Source organism: Ostrinia furnacalis, unplaced genomic scaffold (assembly GCF_004193835.3).
Source record: "Ostrinia furnacalis isolate ACB-3 unplaced genomic scaffold, ASM419383v2 OfSCF6287, whole genome shotgun sequence".
Lineage (NCBI taxonomy): Eukaryota > Metazoa > Arthropoda > Insecta > Lepidoptera > Crambidae > Ostrinia > Ostrinia furnacalis.
The window spans coordinates 789,871-812,397 of NW_021136526.1; the positions used below are offsets into that span (position 1 = coordinate 789,871).

General features: G+C 37.9%; 3 protein-coding genes across 3 annotated transcripts; 1 reads left to right on the plus strand and 2 right to left on the minus strand.

The window, feature by feature from the left end:
* Positions 1 to 154: 154 nt before the first annotated feature.
* On the plus strand, positions 155 to 17,261 carry Crk (Crk proto-oncogene, adaptor protein). The gene is made up of 7 exons (XM_028317500.1): positions 155 to 631; positions 4,554 to 4,676; positions 5,668 to 5,920; positions 11,158 to 11,286; positions 12,298 to 12,411; positions 13,568 to 13,663; positions 14,095 to 17,261. Exons 1-7 carry the CDS (start codon positions 582 to 584, stop codon positions 14,200 to 14,202), a joined length of 873 nt encoding a protein of 290 aa, XP_028173301.1. The 5' UTR covers positions 155 to 581; the 3' UTR covers positions 14,203 to 17,261.
* A 435-nt stretch (positions 17,262 to 17,696) lies between these two features.
* Positions 17,697 to 19,603, minus strand: LOC114362201 (carbonyl reductase [NADPH] 1-like). The gene is made up of 2 exons (XM_028317498.1): positions 18,711 to 19,603; positions 17,697 to 17,968 (listed from the first exon to the last, which is right to left on the minus strand). The coding sequence occupies exons 1-2, from the start codon at positions 19,342 to 19,344 to the stop codon at positions 17,772 to 17,774; spliced, it is 831 nt and encodes a 276-aa protein (XP_028173299.1). The 5' UTR covers positions 19,345 to 19,603; the 3' UTR covers positions 17,697 to 17,771.
* Positions 19,604 to 20,353: 750 nt separating this feature from the next.
* Positions 20,354 to 21,886, minus strand: LOC114362202 (carbonyl reductase [NADPH] 1-like). Its single transcript, XM_028317499.1, has 2 exons — positions 21,119 to 21,886; positions 20,354 to 20,875 (listed from the first exon to the last, which is right to left on the minus strand). Exons 1-2 carry the CDS (start codon positions 21,750 to 21,752, stop codon positions 20,679 to 20,681), a joined length of 831 nt encoding a protein of 276 aa, XP_028173300.1. The 5' UTR covers positions 21,753 to 21,886; the 3' UTR covers positions 20,354 to 20,678.
* Positions 21,887 to 22,527: the final 641 nt, after the last annotated feature.

Sequence of the window (22,527 nt, forward strand, 5' to 3'; positions counted from 1 at the left end):
AAGGTGATGTGTAATGAAGAAATGTTGCCATTTTTCAAAATATGTCAGGAAATAACGTTATTGTAACAGGTTTTTGATGAAATCCTGGAGTGTAGCCTTAACCTAATCCATAGACAACGCTCTTTTTGGAAGATTATGCGTCAAAAAAATAAAAAGTTAAATTTTGTCTATGCGTCATTCATTAAACTCTTCGCGTGTGTGATTCCGTGAAATTATTTATAATTTGGTTTAATTATAGATAATTTTGTATTTGTACGTCTTTAAGTCAGTTGGGAAGGCGTGCGTGTGAAAGCGGTGATTATTCAGAGACGCAGCGATTGCGGAAACATGTGTTTTGATGTGAACATCAATGGTGCTAGCTGATGACACCTAGAAAAATACATGTCAACAAATTTTAATTATCTCGTGTTGAAAACGTGGGACCGTGGGGTGTATTTGTAGTGTTTGAATTGAGCATTGGTTAGGTGTGAGTTGTGAAGGTGTAGGTTGGGTGGAACTGGAGAAATAATGGACTAAAGTCATTTCCGGCCGCGATGCCCCGGTGAAGTTGTGTTGGGTGTAGTGTTGGATCCGGCTGTACCATGGCGAACCCAGGGATCGGGGTCTCCTTTGACCCCAATGACATGACCAGGTACAACCATTAACTCAATTACTAAATCAAAAGTCCATTCATGCAAGAAACATAGTTTTCCTGTTGAAGTGTTTGTTTCTGAGTCAATTAATATTATTTTCGAATTCGCTACACAATTATTCCGTATTAGCAATCGGGTATTATTTTGATATGCGTAAATAATTAAGTTATTATAAATCTAGACAATAAATCACACTTTACCTGAGTACTCCATCCATAGCATTCAATTTTAGATGGTACTGCAGTTTGGTGTTTACAAGTTCATTTTTTAATAATATAAAATTCAGAGAGTTAAGTTTAGTACTGAACGTCTTAACGATGAAAACATGGTGATCCTCTTTTAACTGTATGATCTTGGACCCTCTATTGTGGGACAGGAATTGTTTTAAATTTACTATTAGGTAGTCTAGAGGTACTATTTATACACAACTATTATTTCATTTACTATCCTGAAGCTGTGTTTGAACATTGTAGTAATTCCGCTAATATCCTTGTGAGTAAATAAACAAACCATTATTTAGGGTTTGCATTGCAGTTTGATAGCATTTTCCTTGTTAAGAGAAATCAAATGCCTTGGTATAATTACTTCTGCATGACTTTATTCACATGCAGATAGTTATTTATTACCTAAACTAGCTTTAAATACATTAACAATAGTTTGAGGACATAGATATTACGAATATTGTATGTTTTAAATATATTTACTTATAAGTTATTATATTTTGTTTAACCCGGCGCCAATGACGTGAAAATAATTGCAAAGACGATGACCCCGGGTCATATTGACCCATACTTCATCGATCATTTTTCACGAAATTGAACAAGTATTCTTAATTTTAATTACTGTCTATGTTTATAGGGTTCTTTACTGAGCTAATAAAACAAAAATAATACTAATACATAGTATAAATAATTTTTTTATAAATTTTTAAACAAAACATGAAAAAATCATGTATAAAAACACAATGAGTCAATATTTTTTGTTTTTGGTAAAGATTTTTAGTATTTATAGGAATCAGCAATGTTATATATAGTGAAAAAGAGATAAAATTAACTTCTTATATGCAGAAACAATGAGATCAGGCTTCTACTTCATCATTCAGAGCCATGGAACTGCTGCAACTGGTGCAGTATGTAATCAAATGGTTTGGGCATGTAAATGTGGCATGACGCTCTTGCCGGCGTCGTACTAATGCAAGGTCGAGATTATCCGAAGACTGAGTCCACTTTAGTTGCGTCTTTTTCACATTCGTTGCCATTTCTAAGTTTTGGCTATTACAGCCTGAAATTCTTCACTCTCGGAATCCGACTATTCTAGCAGCGCTTCATTCTTGCTGGGTCGTTTTACAAAGTCATTTTGACTAAAACTTAAAAAATAACAACATAACCTAGCACTGAACACAAAATAAGCGAATAAAAGTAAGCCAAAAAATCACCGCGCCACCGATGACGCCGGGTCATAATGACCCGTTTTAATTTGAAGCCTGTGTATCTCGCTACGCAAGCGGAGTCACACTGAGTTAATTAACGAAATGGACTTAGGGAGGTTGTATCTCCAGCTATACGAACGCTGGAACCACAAAATGGAAGCAAAAAAAATTATGAACGTTTGAAAATGCCTCGGGTCAATATGACCCAGCGTCATTGACGCCGGGTTAATAAACAAAGTATTTTTTTCTACTTTATTTTCTAGAAACCACATAAAAGCAGATTTCTGACAATTTTTTTGTATCTTTCATAGCAATAGGTTGTGAGAAGGCCAGCTCTTACCAAAGTTTCAACATATTCTATTTGTTGAAGTTTCTTATAATGAATAAGATACATAGAAACTTAAAACTCTTAAAAATATATTAGCATAGAACAAATAACACCATGACAAATGTGCCTGTTTACCATAATGTTGAAGTATTAATAGTAGTAAAGTAGTAATGTTGTAAGCAGGTTTTCACACAGGAAGTCTCAGTGGAGCAGTAAACCGTTGTTTTACAGCTGTCCTGGTTTCAGCAGGTTGATGGACTCTAATAATAAACAAGCGGCTAGTTCTGAACTGAGCATGGGTTACTTTACAATTTTGAAGCAGCTAAATGTAACCTGAAACCTACCAAGATAATGAGAAAACAATTCATGACGAGTCTTTTTTATTACGAAATGACTGGAAAGACATCTGTTGAATAGCTGGATGGAAAAAAGAAGTTTTACAATTTTCCATGCAATTTCTCTATTTTCCATGTCATTATGGACATTCTAAAATAATTAAAACTAAAAGTTCTAAATAAATCAGTCATGGCTTATTATTTTTCACTTAGCTTATTTTCACAATCATAAAGTTAAAATAAACTACCTAATTAAAAACATTGTTTCCACTAAAAGTGAAAACAAGTAAATGTTAAATTTTATTAAAAAAAAAAGTTCAGTAATGGCTGAACTGCAGTAGTGTAATGAATAAATTGTGTTTGGAAACATTCTGCGAACAAATAAACAGTTTCTGTAAATGTTTTAGAACTTTCACTTTTCTTTAAGCTGTTCATTGGATTTTCACACCACATGTTTTGATGTTTACTGGCATGAAAACATGCAATGCACATTGCTAAGTGAAACACTTTTAAAACATTTTTAATCAGCTTATCTTTGATCAATTATGGGCAACCTAACATTTCTCATGTTATTCTAGGGATATAAAACTTCAAGCTTACATACACTAATTTTGATGAAGATGTTAATCATCTTTTTATGGTAATAGATGCAGAAAATTGTGGGTACCAACTATTTCAATACCTCAGATTACTGACCGCAGTAATCAAAGCAAAGACGATACCTACTAAAATAAAATTTGACATTGTCTTAGATTTTCGTAAACAAGGTTTTTTCCGTATGTCTAAATCTTGGTTCTAATGGACTTTGAAGCAATAGTAACCGTTGTGCGGCGCTTAAAACCTTGGCTTAGCGACCATCGACCATGTTAAGGAAAATTCTGCAAAATTGGCGTTATTGTCGAATTCTACTAGCATTTAATTTGCGTGATAAGATTTTTGCAATATTCCAATAAAATTACTATTATATTTAAAGGAAAACAAATGCACCTATTGACGCTAAATTAAGAAAAAAATCTAATTTAGATATTAGATACCGGCTAATCAATAAAATGCCCTTATGTGCGTCGTCCATCGTCACAACATGAAAAGGTCCGTGGCATGTTTGGCATCGAATGCTGTATGTCCCACGAATGATATGACCGGAAAAGTTATTATTTCTGCAAGGCCCCTCAAGAAGATCCAAACCCAAGCATTCATCTTGAGCTGATTCGAAATCCAAGATTTGGCGACGAGTCCCGTCATATGAATTTCCCCTCTAAAAGAATCCCGTGGCATAAGCCTAGGCGCAGTCCACCGACTTTTGGTTGGGTCGGGCTGTTAATCAGTATGGACATGTATGGACGCCCTCTGCCCTATCTAGGGGACATAGGACCTTAAGTCAAGTCAAGTCACATGTATGAAAGTGCACTGTGCACATTACACCGATTTGGTATCCGCCGATTCTTCATAGAAAAAAGAAATTGGGCCCAACGGCCGACTAAGGCTGGTTTAGTGTCAGGCGGACCGTCCGGTGCGGACCCGCTCCGCACGGCCAATCTGTATGAACTTCTAGGGAGCGTTTTAGAGTAATGCGGTCCGGAGGAACCGCTCCGCTCCCTAGCAGTTCATACAGATCGGCTGTGCGGAGCGATCCGCACTGACAGTCCGCGTGACACTAAACCAAACCAGCCTAAAAGTCAGTAGTCTGCGACTCTCCGCTCTTCGGGGAGTCTTAAGAACTCGCACGTACGAGTTACTTTGTGTTGACCATAGTCCCAACGTTTCCAGTATCCTTGTCCATTCAAAATCCAGCCTACAGCTGAAGTGTTACCGTTTATTATCCTTTGCAGTTGGTATTTCCGCGAGCTGTCGCGCGCCGAAGCCACGAGACTGCTGCTGAACGAGACTGAGAGTGGCGTGTTCCTGGTCAGAGACTCGAAGACTATACAAGGGGACTATGTGCTATGCGTCAGGTGAGTTGATACTTCGTTCGTTCGTTCGTTTCAGCCGAATGACGTCCACTGATGGACAATGTTTCCAAGGTTTTCCACAATGAACGGTCCTGCGCTGCCCGCATCCAGGCTTTTCCCGTCTGTTCTGGGCCTTAGAAGATAAGGTTCAAAGTGTATTAGCAAATCATATACTAGCTTTATACAACAAATTCATGCAGTACACTAATTTATATGATGAATAACAATAAGCTATTACGTTGTCACTCAATGGACAATCGATCGGGACCCAAACGAGAACACATTGTAAATTCTATGGATCGTTAAAATCGATAAGATTCGCTCTTAACGATTTATTTAATTACGCTTGTCAACAAGAGATGATAAAAATTTAAAGGCGAGTCTCCTTTGTAATATATTATGTTTCATAGCAATGTTTGAGTGAGTATTGTGTGCCAATATTGTATCATGTACGAGTCGGCCCCACACTCGAAGGGTTCCGTCTTCCGTACCATTTTGTGCAAGAGTGAAAATAATGTGGGTTGTACAGCAGGCTTGTTAAAACATACGTTCAATATATTACCAGACTTCTTATCCCGCCATGCAAATGGAGGCGTTTGTCATAAATTGCAGATAAATTCTGACAACAGGAGGCAATGTACTTGTTAGTTTTACAAATTCAAGCCCGAATGTCGTTATAAGCCTCTAGGCTTGACGCCCGCATCCCTATTGTCTTACCGTCTCCACTATCTGTATTACTTCTACTGTCACTTTATCCATAACAAGCCTATATTTATTTAACCCACTCTTTTCCAACAGGGAAGACGACCGAGTGTCCCACTACATAATAAACCGCGTGGTATCATCAGACAGCACGGTTAGGTACCGGATCGGTGACCAGCTATTCGCGGATATGCCGTCACTATTGTCCTTCTACCGTCTCCACTATTGGTCCTATTGTCCCTTTATCCATAATAAGGCTATGTATTTATTCAACCCACTCTTTGTCTCACAGGGAAGACGACAGAGTGTCCCACTACATAATAAACCGCGTGGTATCATCAGACAGCACGGTCAGGTACCGGATCGGTGACCAGCTATTCGCGGATATGCCGTCACTATTGTCCTTCTACCGCCTCCACTATTTGGACACCACGCCGCTGGTGAGGCCGTTGCCGCAGGCACGAGCGCGCGCCGCCGCTCCACCGCCCCCCACCCCGCACCAAGTATTGGAGTTGGTGATAGCGAAGTTCGACTTTGATGGTAGTGTGAGTATCCTTTTTATGGCAACCTTTTTTATGTTGAACTTTGGATATTTTAGACTATAGTAATTTGTGTGAATATCGTTCGTATTTCTCTGTTTATTTGGATTATTATTTTTATTTCAAAATATATTATGTTTATATGCTGTTTGGGTCTAGATTATTTTGCCAGATTTTAACGTACCATGACTAGTCTATTTGACAGATCGAATTTCCTCAAAAGATTTGAAACATATTCTTCCAAAAAGAATAATTTAAAGTTGAAAATCAGTCAGGTCAGAAACATTCTCGCTGTGTACTTTATTAGAATTCAATTGATCGAACTTTCAAAACTCACAATATAAAAGACTATAACATTTCTAGCTAGCATCTTTTCATTTGTATCTGTTTACTCGCTTTTGATGTTAACATCATTAATCAGCAAAAAAATAATGAGTTATTTGAATAGTGAAAGTTTGTGTTGTTTAACTTTGTAAAAGGAAAAGTTATTTACTACTTTGTAATGATTAATTGACTATACAACGCGATGTAATTAATTTCATTAAAAAACAATTAAGAAATAATAATAATACCTTTTTATTGCATACCACATTGAATAAGAACAAAAAAAAATAGTGCATGTTGCTAAAACTTTTCCGATGTTATATCCAATATTAGACTTCCTATGGAATGAATGTAGGTTGACGATGACTCAGCAGATCACTCATATTCTTTTCGAATGCACAATAGAAAATAAATCAGTAGGTTCGTTTTGACTACTGGATGGGTGAACTCAAAATGTGTCCTAACGATCGCGTCGCTACGATTTTTTTTTAGACATCTTGCCACGAAGTTTTTAATATCCATGTTAACTGCTGTTTTTAGAGGCTTCGTTTCTACCTGTTTTTTGATAAAACATCTTGAATGTAAAATGTAACGTGTTTTGAGACACAACAATACTTCTAATAAAGGTTGATGAAAGCACAAGAAAGGAAAGTTTGAATCTCTAAAATTACAGGCCTTGTCGAAGATACTGAAACTGATCCCTAGTTAAAGAAATCGTACCAGAATCAAGATGATCTTCATTGTAAAATTATTCTCTACTAAAGCCCGGTCTCTGAGCACGTAGAATTTTGTCCAATGACCCCAAGCTACCCATCCTTACCGCTTGCGCGTAATTATATTGCTGTCGCGACGGGCGCCCGCAGTGAGTGTGCAAGCGCTAAGGATGGGTAGCTTGGGGGTCATTGGACGAAATTCTACGTGCTCGGCGATCAGACTATACGGAAATCAACACAAACTAGTTATAAAATGTTAAGACCCTACTGTTTGAAACCACCTTATGTCCCACGTCTGGACTGCGTAAAAATAAATCGGTTCTTGGATACACGGCGTAATCGGCTTACATTCACTGATGTATTAGTTAATTAATATAATTAATTTCGATTAATTTATGATTGACAAAACGTTGTTCACACGCCAACTGAGAAATTAAATTGATTGATAATATGGTGCAAAAAATGCCGCAAAAAGATCGTTAAAAGAAATTTACAGGTATTAACAGATATAAATCATAAAAATTACGTGCTAATAAAGTAAAAAACGTTTAATAAAATAATTTTACATTTAATAGCAGTTTAGGCGATGAAACGGATATTTTATTTTGCTTTATTTGGAAAACAAAGTGTTATTTTGCTTATTAACTATCTGGCAAAAAGCTTTGCACCAATTATTATGTTTTTCCTTGCTGATTGCATTTCCAAATTAATTGGGTTTACCTTTAATTAATTGATTTAGAATTTAATTATGTTAGCGTTAGAGCTTATTGATGAAGATAAAATATTGATAAAATGTCACTTCCTATACTTATCATGATGAAAATTCAAAGTAGAGCTAGCGAATTAATGACGTCAAAGGCATCTGTTATAAGATCTAGCGCTTAACTGAATCAAAGCCTGAGGTATAGAAGCGGCACGGGAGGTTTTTTTTAGGGTTCCGTAGCCAAATGGCAAAAAACGGAACCCTTATAGATTCGTCATGTCTGTCTGTCCGTCCGTATGTCACAGCCATTTTTTTCCGAAACTATAAGAGCTATACTGTTGAAACTTGGTAAGTAGATGTATTCTGTGAACCGCATTAAGATTTTGATGCAAAAATTAAAAAATAATAATAAATATTGGGGGCTCCCTATACTTAGAACTGAAACTCAAAAATTTTTTTTTCATCAAACACATACGTGTGGGGTATCTAATAGGTCTTCAAAAATGATATCGAGGTTTCTAAAATACTTTTTTTCTAAACCGAATAGTTTGCGTGACAGACGTTTCCAAAGTGGAAAAAAGTTGGTCCCCCCCACTAACTTCTAAAATAAGAAAATGAAAAATCTAAAAAGAACATATGATNAAAAAATATGATGTACTATAAAAACTACCAACGAAAATTGTTTTGAACGAGATCTAGTTAGTAGTTCTTTTTTAATACCTCGTAAATCGTAAACCGCTTAGTACCGCGTAATCTTTCATACTAATAACTTAAATAAAAAAATAATAATTTTAATTTCATAAATCAATGGTACGGAACCCTCGGTGCGCGAGGCCGACTCGCACTTGGCCGGTTTTTTTGAGACGTCAAACGTGATAGAGACTTCACGTATGCTCTGCCACATTATAATGTCAATTTCACCCCTCCCCTTAGGCATTGACTGAGAATGCGCTAGCTCGTTTCAGCCGAAAGACGTCCACTGCTGGACAAAGGCCTCCCCGAAGGATTTCCACAAAGTCCGGTCCTGCGCCGCTCGCATCCAGGCACCTCCCGCGACCTTCACCAGATCGTCGCTCCACCTAGTGCAGTGGTTCTTAACCGGTGGTCCGCGGATAGAGAATACAATCCCGAGCATGTTTTTCAATTACGGGATTTTTTATGGGTAATCCCGGGATCCCGGGACTATCCCGGGATCAGCCTTATGTGGGAATGGGGTTCTAATAAAAAAAAACTTAAGTATACCTTAGTAACTCAAAAGATATTTTTAATATTGTTAGTTGCAATAATACTAAAATAAAATAAAAAAATATACAAATCAAAAGCACTATTTAGAATTTCGGAAATAGAATCTTAGAAATATCAAAGCATCCAATGTTTGACTTCCTAGCCTGCTTCGTAATTTATTTCCAACAAAAGCAGCAGCTGAAAGCGCTCGCTCGGGTTCTACACTCGTTGGAGGTATAGATAATAGATTCTTATATGCAAATTCTAAGTGATATCCACGAACTCCTCCATTTTCAAACAGGCTCATTTCACGTCTGATACTATTTGTCAAGCACATTATTCCCGTCTTTCACAACTAAAAAATTGCTCCACACTGATGACGTATCACTGTCTTTTTTATGTTTAACAAATACTCCCGCCATGGCCGCCGTTTAAAATACTTAATTTCAGATAATTTGCTTTCAAAGAAGAACGGTCATCTGTGACCCAGACCCGACAGAAACGAGACATACCTCAGTTTTTTTGTCATGTCTTAATTAGTTAAATTATATATTTTTTATATTCGAAATCTATGTATAACACCAAATTATTTCCCTTGTTTTTGTTCAGGCTAAGGTTCAGGCGTCATACAAAAACTAATACAAAATGCCTATTTATCACCGAAATTGGTAAATGTATGTACCTACCTGAATAGCTGCTATGGAATGTATCTAGGTGACTTGGAGATACAGCCGGATTATACAGGATGGAAACGAGAAGTTACAAAATCCAAAAATTCAATGTTACCAGCTTCCATTATCTGTAACCCATTATTGATGCCGTTTGAAAGAGCTCATGAAGCACTTTCAGAATCAGTAACTAGTTTTTCGATATCTTGTATAGTTTAGAAATAATCGAGAGAGATCACTTATCGTTCCATATGTATAACCACCCTGTATAATCCGGCTGTATTTCCAGGTCACCTAGATACATTCCATAGCAGCTGTAATAGACATTTAGGTACATACATTTACCAATTTTGGTGATAAATAGGCATTTTGTATTAGTTTTTGTATGACGCCTGAACCTTAGCCTGAACAAAAACAAAGGGCAATAATTTGGTGTTATACATAGATTTCGAATATAAAAAATATATAATTTAACTAATTAAGACATGACAAAAAAACTGAGGTATGTCTCGTTTCTGTCGGGTCTGGGTTTTTTTTGTATGGGGCGTGACCGTTCTTCTTTAAATGACGTCGAAAAAAAAATTGCTTGGCGTATTTATTTTATACTTTCGTACAGGGAATCCCCGAAGGGGAATTACCCCGCAACAATATTTTGATATGAGGTGATCGGGTGATTCCTCTGTTAGCCCGTCGGGGAGTTCCTCAAGAGAAGGGGATCCTTATTGAAGTATTCCGAGTAGGAAAGTCCCTTCTAAGGTCTACGAAAAAGATATTACTAGGGCCGTACCTGTATAGTCCGTATCCGTATCGTACCTTAGGTTTGTTTTTTATCGTTATATAATTTTATGCTAAGGTATAATCTAGGCAAGGTCCTAGTCAAGGCGCAACAGATCGTAGGATGCAAAATAGACCTGTTTATATCAATCCCGAAAATACCGGGATTAGCCAAGTACAGTCCCGGGATTTTCGGGACCAGAAAAGGGTCGGGATTGTATTCTCTATCCGCGGACCACTGGTGGCCCCTGGAGACATTCCAAGTGGTCCACGAAGTGCACTTGCACACCTTGGTTAAAGCCACTTTTAACTGATTTTTGCAGTCAAACTGGTTTTCATCGATTATGAGGTGGTCCCTGACAAGACAGAAATTTGGTAAAATGGTCCCTCATGACTTAAAGGTTAAGAACCACTGTCTAGGTGGAGCCCTGCCCCACCACGCTACGTCTTCGAACTTTCCTGCCCCAGCGGCCATCAGCTCTCCGAGCTATGTGCCCCGCCCACTGCCACTTGATTTTAGCGATTCTGCGGGCTATGTCAGTCACTCTGGTTCTCCTACGGATCTCCTCATTTCTGATTCGATCACGCAGGGAAACTCCGAGCATAGCACGCTCCATCGCTCTTTGGGTGACCTTGAGCCTTCTTATGAGGCCCATAGTAAGCGACCAGACCGTCACACACCACAACGTCTCAGACCTGTAATGTATTTGATCTCTTCTTCTTCTTCTTTTTTTCAGCCAAATGACGTCCACTGCTGGACAAAGGCCTCCCCAAAGGTTTTCCACATTGATCTCATCAGCCACCTAAATAGTAACGTAATCACCACATTGGTTACAGGACCCCGACGACCTGCCCTTCCGCCGAGGGGAGCGGTTGATGGTCATCAACCGCGATGAGGAGCAGTGGTGGACGGCGCGCAACGGCCAGGGCCGCACCGGCTCCATCCCCGTGCCCTATGTGCAGAGGGTAAGCCTATATTATCTAACTCGGCGCGCTAGCCAGGCGAGCTAGACGAAGCGGCCGATAGTAAACAGCAGCTAGGGTCGCAATGGTTCTATACCCGTGCCCTATGTGCAGAGGGTAAGGCTACTTTTAGCTCGGCGCGCTAGCCAGGCGAGCTAGACGGAGCGACTGATGGTAAACAGCAGCCAGGGGCGCATTGGTTCCATCCCCGTGCCCTATGTGCAGAGGGTAAGGCTACTTCTAGCTCAGCGCGCTAGCCAGGCGAGCTAGACGGAGCGGATGATGGTAAACAGCAGCCAGGGGCGCAATGGTTCTATACCCGTGCCCTATGTGCAGAGGGTAAGGCTACTTCTAGCTCGGCGCGCTAGACAGGCGAGCTAGACGAAGCGGATACAGCGGGCAGGGGCGCAATGGTTCTATACCCGTGCCCTATGTGCAGAGGGTAAGGCTACTTCTAGCTCGGCGCGCTAGCCAGGCGAGCTAGGCGGAGCGACTGATGGCAAATTACAGCCAGGGGCGCAATGGTTCTATACCCGTGCCCTGTGTACAGAGGGTAAGGCTATATCTAGCTCGGCGCGCTAGCCAGGCGAGCTAGACGGACCGGCCGATGGTAAACAGCAGCCAGGGGCGCAATGGTTCCATATCCGTGCCCTATGTGCAGAGGGTAAGTTCGTTCGTTTCAGACAAATGACGTCCACTGCTGGACAAGGGTCTTCCCAAGGATTGCCAAAACTACCGATCCTGCGCTACCGGCCTGTGGTCGCTACTCGAGAATTCTTCTGCCCCAAGCTCTATGAGCTATGTGCCCCGCCCACTATGAGCTATGTGCCCCGCCCACTATGACAATTTTGCGGGCTATGTCGGTTACTTTGGTTTTCCTGCGGATCTCATAGTTTTCTAGATCCATATTGTCGGATTAAAAAAAAATGCAGATCCATCCGAGTTTATGAACTCGCATTTCACTTTGAAGGTTTCTTACTACTTTTTATTGAAACCACATGTTTATCTCGACAGATTTTGGACCCCTCCGGCGTTCCGTACCCGCCGTCGGAGGCCAAGAACCAGCTGGGTGATCCGCCCAGCCCGCCCACCAATAAGCACACCCAACAGCACAGCACTAATCTACAGGTAAATTGTGAATATCCATACTATTAATATTTACTTTTAACGCAGGCCGAAATTACGCATTCCTTACGTAAAAAAATAACGTTCAAATGGATTCCCAAATAGCAGACTGTATCCTTTAGTAGACTGGAACTAAAAAAATAAAAATAAAGCTCATTTATTTTTGCAAACAGGCTTTTAAAGAGCACTTTTACACGTCCCAGTATTAACCCTATCACTGCTTCGGGACAATAAATGCTGGCCAGATATAATAGAGGCCAGTGCTGAGAAAACGCAGCGCAAGAAACTCAGTCACTATTGTCAGTCTTTAAAATATACAAATTATAGTCATAAGTATTGATGCGAGCTACGTAGCGCCCTTGAGCTTAGAACTTTTTCCATTTTTCGTACATAGGTACTATAACCACAGAATAATAATAAGTACTACGTACAGAAGTTTTACTTCGCGAAGGTATTTAAAAAAATGTATGCTCAATGTCATTAACAATATGGTGTAATTTAGCCTGTCTCAAGAGTCAAGCACCATTTTGTTGACAAACGTCAGTGATCGGCACTGCGCCGAAGCTATAGGGCTGACTTCGGTAAAATTATGTGACATGAGGTGCCAAACTGTTAATGGCGGAGGAAATACATGATTTAGCATGAATGATCATGAATAATATTAACTACTTATTTACCTCTCAGTGTCTTGAGGCAACTTAAAAAAGGACATTCTGTGTTTTTATTATTATTTAGGCAGTTAAATACAGCACAGTATTTAGTACACCATTTTCTTCATTTTCTTCCATCATACACAAGAATACGCGTGCGTGAGTCAATGTTCGCTCGTATGTGAGACCTTGTCGAATAGTATCCTGTAGGTGGGCCATCGTGCGTGTTTTGTTTTCGATGTAAACTCGCGGAGATGAACAGGCCTGCTATAACTATAAAACCAAAATCGTAAAAGTGCCAAAAGAAAAAAAAAGTGGATTCCCAAACTGTGGGCCGTTCGATATCTTCTCTGTCAGATTTAAAAGCAATCGTAAAATAGCAGATGAGATTCACTTTCTACTATAATTATTATCTGATTAAAGTATTTCTGTTGTAATTGCGCTGTGTTGCTTTTTCATTAGGTGATACTGATTGTCAAATTTTTGGTTATGTAATTATTTACTTATAGCGGACGTTACCAGCCCTGGCTAGAGTGAGGCAGACCCGGGTGCCGAACGCGTATGACAAGACCGCTCTCAAGCTAGAAGAAGGAGAGATAGTTAAGGTAAGCTAGTGTTCATTATTTATGAAGCGAAGCGATTTCGATGAAGTTCGATAAATAGTGGATTGTATATTGACGAAAGGACACTTCCATCTCTCCGTGATTTGGGAAGAAAACTATCAAGTTAAAAATTTAGAATAAGTGATTGCGATCGGACTTATCTGGATTTCAGTTTGAAAATTTGTCTCGCTTTCACGCCTAAACCACTGAACCGATTTTGATGAAATTTGGCATAGAGATAGTTACAGTCCCGGGAAAGGACATAGGATAGTTTTTATCCCGGTTTTTGAAACAGGGACGCGCGCGATAAAGTTTTTCTGTGACACAAAATTCTACGCGGGCGAAGCCGCGGGTGAAAGTAAATAATAAATAGTTGTTTGTCTTCTCTTTTTGTGGTAATTCCGTAATTATTTATAATGTCTCTAAAATTGCAGGTTATAAAGATGAATATGAACGGGCAGTGGGAAGGCGAGCTGAACGGGAAGCGTGGCCACTTCCCGTTCACGTACGTTGAATTCCTGGACGACAACGCGGCGAGCTAAGTGCCTGGCACGGCAGGGCTGGACTAAGGGCGGGGCCTGCAGCGGTCAGGTTAGACAGTGATTGGCCTCCAGAGTTATGCGGTGTGAGTGAGCCCGCTAAACTCTCATATTATTGAGCTTGGGTAACTCCATTGGCCTCCAGAGTTATGAGTGAGCCCGCTAGACTCAAATTATTGAGCTTGGCCCTGGGTGACTCTCTGTGTAAGTGAGCCCTCTAGGCTTATATGATTGAGCTAGTCTCATAGATCGTGAACTATAAGTGTTTGATTGAGAGGTGCAGTGCAGTGCTAATCATAGGGCCCCGCTTGTGACGGTGAAATTAAGTCTTGGACGGGGTATGGGCGGGTTTGAATCCTTTTTTTATCAGTATACTACAAATTCAAATACAATCATCAAATGTTATATTTGTTATAGTGCGAATATAGTAAATTTTTTGATAAAATGGGACGAGCTACCGCCCTTATTCCGTCCCTGACTACTACTGTGTTGATGTTTACATAGTGTAAATCATTTAATGAACTTTACATAATTTGCTATACAAATTAATTATACATACAATATATCATAAGATATTTGAATTTGCGAAGTGCTCTCAATCTCAAGTTATAAATGACAAAAATATCTCAAAGATTCCTTTAAAGGCGTCTATTGGGGCATATTTGTTGTTTCTAGTCTTAGATAAACGAGTTTTGCCCACCGGGCCTTGTATATTGCTTTATTGTAAGCTGTTAATAAATGCAATCATTGGAGGAACAGGGGCGTATTAAGGGGACTTTTGAGGCGATGTGAGATCATAAATGACCCCCGTTTATACAGGTCGGCTTGACCTAAAATCACAAAGCAAAACATGCGTCTTTAGTTAGTTCAACTTCCTCATACGCCTTTGTGAGTTATTTTTTCTGCCCCTTATTTTCTTCTATTATCAATTTATTAATATTATTTTCATATACACCCGTAGAAAATACATTTGTCTATTACAGAGTTAACGAAATATATATTTTCTCATCATTTAAAATGTCTCCATTTGATTTATTTTGAGAGACGCGGTATCTGATTTTGGATGACAATATCAGAGAATTCTTATAGGTAAACTCTACCAACAAAATATTGAGTCAATTTTATAAAAAGATCCTCAATTTGCAGCTGTATTAATATTAAAAATATACTTCTATTATTTTAAAGCTAATCTCAAAATTAAAAGTGCGATTTATTTTATTTAGGGGTTATATAAAATATATTTTTATACCAAAGAATTCATAAATAAATATATATATCAGTTATTTTTGTAAATAAACAAAATCAGATACTGAATGGTCTTCCAGTTTGCCATTACACCAGCACATCGGGCGTTACATGTTGATCTTAGAATAGACCTTATTATCTATTGAATAAGATCTAATGTTACGTTTGATGTGCGTCGAGTAAGAATTGAAATATTATATAGAATTTAAAGAACCTATGAAGTGTTTATATCATTGACATAGGGTGATAGGTATTTCTATTTCGATGACGGTGCTTCGTGCACTTGATAATTTGAAAAATGAGATTAAGTTTTCTTAGAGATATCAAGTAAGTACGACAAGATTTTTGATGATTATTCCAAATGATAAAATGTAACATTGAAAAAATCATCGAAGCGTTTTTATGAACAAAAAAATTTTTTTAGAAGTTGAATATACACAGTTTGAAAAATAAGCTTGAAATTAAATATTCAGTCAGTTTATGGTCATGTGTATTGTACTAACTTGTAATTTCTTAACGTTTAAATTTGAAACTTATTATAATGTTATTAAAGTTACAAATTAGCGTTGTTATTAACAAGGAATTGGTATTTGCGATATAATATTATTGTACATCGAATAGTCACTAACGGGATAGATATTTTTCAATTTTGTACCGTAACACGTTATAGGTAGAGCTCATTTTCAATTAAAATTTATGCTTATTTTAGACATTATTCGCAACTATAGTACATCATTTATTTATTTACCAGAATAAGAAATTTTTGTAAGATCTTTTATGTACTTTTACATTATTGTGTATTTAAATCATGGCTATTTAATCTACTTTGAAGCACAAATTAAAGTAATATTTTATTAGTTTTACACATTTCAATGTAATTGGACGATTTCTGCATTTAAGTGTATTTGATAGTGTTGGTTTAGCCATTTATTGTGTCATTTATTTATTATTATACATTATGTATAATTCAAAATTTAACCGATATACTATTGACTTAATTTAAACGATCTGATTTTGATACCTAAATAATAAACAATTGGGTCTCTTTCCGATCAGTGTTTGACCAAACTTTGTATTCGTGGTATTTTTCCCCTAATATCATACCAATAAACGTCAAGCTAATGTATTTGTTCAAGGAGCTATTTTGCAAACAAAAGTGACCGTGCAATTCACTTAGATATAACAAGTTAGATATCTGAAAGAGCCCTGGTCTAAACATAGGTTTTTTGCCCCTACAAGATTGAATACGCTCAACGTTGAGTAAGTAAGACTAAGGAAATAAAGTGCAATGAGCAATGCAATTAATCGTGTAATTTAATAGTTATAGTTTGGATACAATATATTATTATACCCCTGTCACTTCATAATTTGTATTCAATTTAGTTATCCAAACCGGAACCATTTGTATTCAATTTTCATCTTTAGACATCAATAATAATGTCGATTGTTGCCTGAATGATAGCGTGCAGTATTTTTGGATAAACCGATTAAAAAATAGACTTACTATAACAATAATAGAGTTAAAGACCCGCAATGCACAATGTAGGTATATTTTTTATTCTACTCCCCGAGTCTGTTTTATATCTATTTGTCATTGACAGAAAGCAATAACTATCTAAAACGGTGCATAGAGCTCTGTTATATATTTTATTAGTGAATTTTATTACACAAAACTTTTACATAATTATGCTTTCGTTTTGTAACTTCATTAAGTGCTTAATTAAAACATTTCATCTCAAAAATGTATAGCAAGTATTGACTAAAATTATATTGCTTATAATATTGTAAGGATTGGCGATAAATGCACCAAATATTATTATCATTGTATAGAAAACATTATCTGGATATATTTTGAGATTGCGTGTCATAAATTACATTTATTGTACATTTTTTAAGTCATGTACTTTGGTAATTTGTTTTTAATGAGTTTATGTCTAACAATTAGTAATAAATATTAGAAAGAACTTGTATGTTTTATTTTTGCTTTTTAATTACTCATTGCAATCATTACAAAAATATATTGATCATAGATGGCTAATAAAAAAGGGAACAATTGGGGGACCCCAATTTCCAAATGCGCCCCTGAACATAAACAAAATACTTGTAAAAAATATATAAGTTTGAATTCCCGAATGTTTTGAAAATAACTTATCAAAAATACTATTCTTTGTCACAAATTGTTATCTTGAACAACATGCTTTAAATTATTTATTTCTATCACTTTGAGATTGACAAGATAAATAAAATACAGATTGCGCTTACCAATGATTATTTATTACAATAAATACTCAGAATCAGTTCCAAACATATTGCTAATTATTAGTAATTTAATACGGAGTGGGTGTTTTCCCATCCCAGCTTGTAATCTGTTTGTCAAACCACACATACTGTCCCTTCACCGAGTCATCAGCGTCCAGGGCCAAGAATAACGGAGCAGCAGCACCCTCATCGATGGACAGCGGCCCCTTGTGAGATGACATGTCGGTGTCCACATATCCAGGGTGTACCGCATTCACTTTTATATCTAAAACCAAACATGTCGGGTGACTTAGCAAAATTATCTATATCTACAATAAACTAAATACACTCGCGAGCAAAAATATGGAATCACCCCATTCGTTTCGAGTGATCTTTGGAAGTTGGAACTAAATGACTATCAATATTGAATAAAAAATTGTACCACTTTAAAGGTTACATTATAAACTTTAACTTGATACCATACATACATAGATAATCATCGAATTCTTCAGATCGCTGGGAACAAAACACAAGAGGTGATTCCATACTTTGCAAGTATAGTAACAACAATGAATATAATGAAAGATAGGAAATTTTGTTAGTATGTGATTAAAGATACAAGTCCAAGCTGGACTGCAGACTGTAAACTGCAAGCCACCACGGTTTCTATGAAATCTATACTAATATTATAAATGCGAAAGTAACTCTGTCTGTCTGTCTTGCTTTCACGCCTAAGCCACTGAACCGTTTTTGATGAAATTTGGAATAGAGATAGTTTGAGTCCCGGGAAAGGACATAGGATAGTTTTTATGCCGTTTTTGAAACAGACGCGCGCGATAGTTTTTCTGTAATAGACAAAATTCCATACGGGCGAAGCCGCGGGCGGAAAGCTTAACGGAAAGTTGCCTATATGACATGCAGTCAACCGTAGCCTCTAGCCGCAGTGTCGCCTGCAGTTGCAGTCCGCAGCCCATCTTGGACTTATACCTTAACTTGTGTCTTATGTTTTACGCTACAGGAATACATACCTCTGTCATTGAGCATTCTTTGCTGAATCATGGTCAGTGCAGTCAAACCAACTTTGGATACAGCATACGACGAGTTGCCCCATTCAGAAGCGTGTGTTCCTTGCTTGGCCGCCTCTACGTATTGCTGCATCAATCCTGACAGTTCAGGGATGGTCAGATTCGGGTCCTTGAAACGACTTCTTAACGCTTCACTAGGTATTTTACTCAAATGGCCGGCTGAGCTTGAGATGTTTACAACTCGCCCGCCATTTTGGATAAGCGGGAACAGCTTTTCACAAGCGTTTAGCACTGCGAAGTAGTTAACTGCCACCGTTTGCTCGGCTTGAACTGCGGCGGGTTCTGTCGCGTTTTGTTTGAAGGCGATAGCTGCGTTGTTAACCAGAATGTCTATTCCGCCGTGTTCTTTTTTTATGAAGTCCCGAAAAGTTTCGATGCTCTTATTATCAGTTATGTCCAGCTGATGGTATTTCGGGTGGAGTCCTTCCTTCTCAAGATCAGCTACGGCCTTCTTGCCGAGCTCAACGTTACGAGAAGTTAAGAATACTGTCCCGTCGAACTTCTTACACAAGCCGCGGACAATCGCGTACCCAATTCCCTTGTTGGAGCCGGTAACTACAGCTACTTTTCCTGACATTTTGGAAAATACTTCACAGGTTGTCACTATTTTTATTTATGATTATGTTAACAACAAACCACTTAGATGAGTACGCGTTCAATTCGAGGTGATTATTGGGTCGATAATATGAGTACTGTTGTTTAAATAGGTGCTTTTATCTGTTTAGATAAGTGCTTATTAGATAGCGTGTACCGCACATAAATTACTATACCGCACAATAACAGTAAGCTGTTATCGCCTACAAAATGTGGTGAAAAATCATAGGAAGTTACTAAAACGACATTCGCCCTCATTTCAGTTAATGGTCTTTCAATGTATCGTCCAAATACTGCTTCAGAGTGAGAGAGAAAATTTATTTTAAGGTGAAACAAAAAGAAAATAAAGCCAAGTAAAATACAGAAAAAAAGCAGAGTGAATATTTACGCCATCAATAGTTGTAGGCGCTCATTATCTAAGGACCTTAAATCTGTTACTGGGCCTAGTTTTGAGGTAGATTTAGGGACCAAAATCATGAACTAACCATTACACACTTAAATAATAAATATAGATAACATAATGATTGGTGAAGTGTAGTGTGTCTGTGTGACTTCTAGATTTTTTTATTTATTCAAACTTGCACATAAAAGTGATGTACAGTGGCGGACTTAATGCCGTATGGCATTCTCTACCAGTGAACCAGTTCTCAAATCAGATTTCCTTTCAAATTATCCTAAGTCCATATTGTCAGCCTAGAAATCACCCGAAATATTATTAGGATATGAAAATGGGACTACACTGGGGGGCCACAGTTGTCGAATTCGGCCCTGGTGATGTGAGTTTTTCAATTTTAATTTGTAATCAAATAATCATAATCAACATTTGAGTGTTTTAATCAACATAAAATGTACAATGTTTTACATTGCAAATTGCAAACTTATAGCTATGAGAATAATGTAATATCCATGTACTTATCAAATCAAGGCACTGACACGTATTTGAATTATAATATGATTGTAATAAAGTGCAAGATTGTGCAAGGACATTTTAAATGTATTAAATCATATTTTGTACTTGATACTTAACAATAGGCACTAAATCTTAAACAATAGGTATAGGCTCTTATAGTGCTTCTTTAATACTTTATGAATAAATGTTGCCTTACATAGTAATAAATATAGCCCGTTTCATCCACGAAGATGCGCCCCACCAATTTTTGGTCAGGGGAAGTGTGGGGTGCAGGGAGTTTGATCTGAGCAATCCGAACGTCATTATTGTAGTATATGTGCACTAATGGATAATTTAGTGTGTACTGATAACACTCAAACATTAGTGGAAGAATGTTGAGGCACGTCTTCGTGGATGAAATTATCTATCTAATAAGCTGAGCGGGTGTCTCTCTCCCAGCTAGTGATCTGCTTATCATACCACACATACTGTCCCTTCACCGAGTCATCAGCGTCCAGCGCCAAGAATAACGGAGCGGCAGCACCCTCATCGATGGTGAGCGGTCCCTTGTGAGATGTCATGTCGGTGTCCACATATCCAGGGTGTACTGCATTCACTTTTATGTCTAAAATAAAAAATGACAGCAAGGTCAGATAACTGAGAAAATGTATTGTAGATTTAATATGATAGATGAAAGAATGAATGTGATGTTTTATTAGTTCAATATAATAGCTAAATCATCATAGTGACTAAAACTTTTTGAGATTTTTATCTGCTAAGTAGGTAAAAATGAACATGACAATGTCATTAAATTGCTGTATCATTGTTATCAAAGTACATTGTAGTTATGAAATCAACAAAAACATACCTCTATCATTAAGCATTCTTTGCTGAATCATGGTCAGAGCAGTCAAACCAACTTTAGATACAGCATATGATGAGTTGCCCCATTCAGGAGCCTGTGTTCCTTGTTTGGCTGCCTCTATGTACTGCTGCATCAACTCCGACAGCTCAGGAATGGTCAAATTTGGGTCTTTGAAACGATTTCTCAATGCCACGCTGGGTATTTTACTCAGATGGCCAGCTGAGCTTGAGATATTTACGACTCTCCCGCCATTTTTGACGAGCGGGAAAAGTTTTTCGCAAGTGTTCAGAACTGCAAAGTAATTCACTGCTAACGTTTGTTCAGCTTGGACTGCAGCCGGCTCTGTGGCGTTATGCTTGAAGGCTATAGCTGCGTTGTTAACCAGAATATCTATGCCACCATGTTTTTGTTTTATGAAATCTCGGAAAGTCTCAATGCTCTTATCTTCAGTAATGTCTAGCTGGTGGTAGCTCGGGTGTAGCCCTTCTTTTTCAAGGTCAGCTACAGCTTTCTTGCCGCGTTCAACATCACGAGAGGTTAGGTAAACTATACCGTCAAACTTTTTGCAGAGTCCACGGACGATCGCAAAACCAATTCCCTTATTGGAGCCGGTCACGATTGCAACTTTTCCAGACATTTTTGAATATGTTTTAGATATTAGCACAGAGTTTCAGCGATTTACAAAAAAACCCTGGTGAGGTAGGTAAACAACAAAATAAATATTTGACAAATTACTGACATTGACATTGAGTCAGCTGACAGCAAGCAAACTTTGTGCACAGTATAGATGACCCACGCTGAACTGTCCCACCAAACTCAATGACAGGGGGGCGCTACCATCGTTCAACTATATGGTTTCCAACATGGCAAAAATCGGAACCAGCGATCCGGTATAGACGGTGGCGCCCCGCTGTCAATGTCATGGACAGGACAGTTCAGTATTTTGGAACTATAGATATGTCACCGGAAAATAACAAGACTCGTAAGTTAATCAATTTTCTAGGTAGTTGATCAACTCTCGGAAAATAATAAACGGCATTTGAAATGTACTATTTAACGTATGTATTTTAGTTAGTTGATTAATTTACGGCGTCTTGCCGTTAAATCATCCGACAAAGGCAAGGTGCACGTTGATTGGTTAAAAGACTCACGTGCTCTTATACCGCTCCCCGCCACTCGGCCGCCGCCATTACCGGTTTAAACGTAAACAAATCTATCTATTTTCTTTATTTACAGTAGTAAAATTAGCAATTGTTGTTTTGTGTGCTAATAATTCTTATTATAACGCGTCATTTTATTTATGATGAGTGAAATGGAGTCTGTAGTGGTAGAAATAAACAAACTTACTTATTATTAATATAACTTACAATAATAAAACTTTGAGCTCCAATAGTTACATTTTTTTAAACATT

What these genes read in the sequence shown, in the direction of transcription:
- LOC114362202 (XM_028317499.1), bottom strand. Translation starts at nt 21,752, where the DNA reads ATGTCTGGAAAAGTTGCAATCGTGACCGGCTCCAATAAGGGAATTGGT. An exon ending in AAGAATGCTTAATGATAGAG is followed by an intron (nt 20,876 to 21,118) that starts GTATGTTTTTGT and finishes TTTTTATTTTAG; the next exon opens with ACATAAAAGTGAATGCAGTA.
- Crk (XM_028317500.1), top strand. Translation starts at nt 582, where the DNA reads ATGGCGAACCCAGGGATCGGGGTCTCCTTTGACCCCAATGACATGACC. An exon ending in GACCCCAATGACATGACCAG is followed by an intron (nt 632 to 4,553) that starts GTACAACCATTA and finishes TATCCTTTGCAG; the next exon opens with TTGGTATTTCCGCGAGCTGT. An exon ending in AGTTCGACTTTGATGGTAGT is followed by an intron (nt 5,921 to 11,157) that starts GTGAGTATCCTT and finishes CATTGGTTACAG; the next exon opens with GACCCCGACGACCTGCCCTT.
- LOC114362201 (XM_028317498.1), bottom strand. Translation starts at nt 19,344, where the DNA reads ATGTCAGGAAAAGTAGCTGTAGTTACCGGCTCCAACAAGGGAATTGGG. An exon ending in AAGAATGCTCAATGACAGAG is followed by an intron (nt 17,969 to 18,710) that starts GTATGTATTCCT and finishes GTTTGGTTTTAG; the next exon opens with ATATAAAAGTGAATGCGGTA.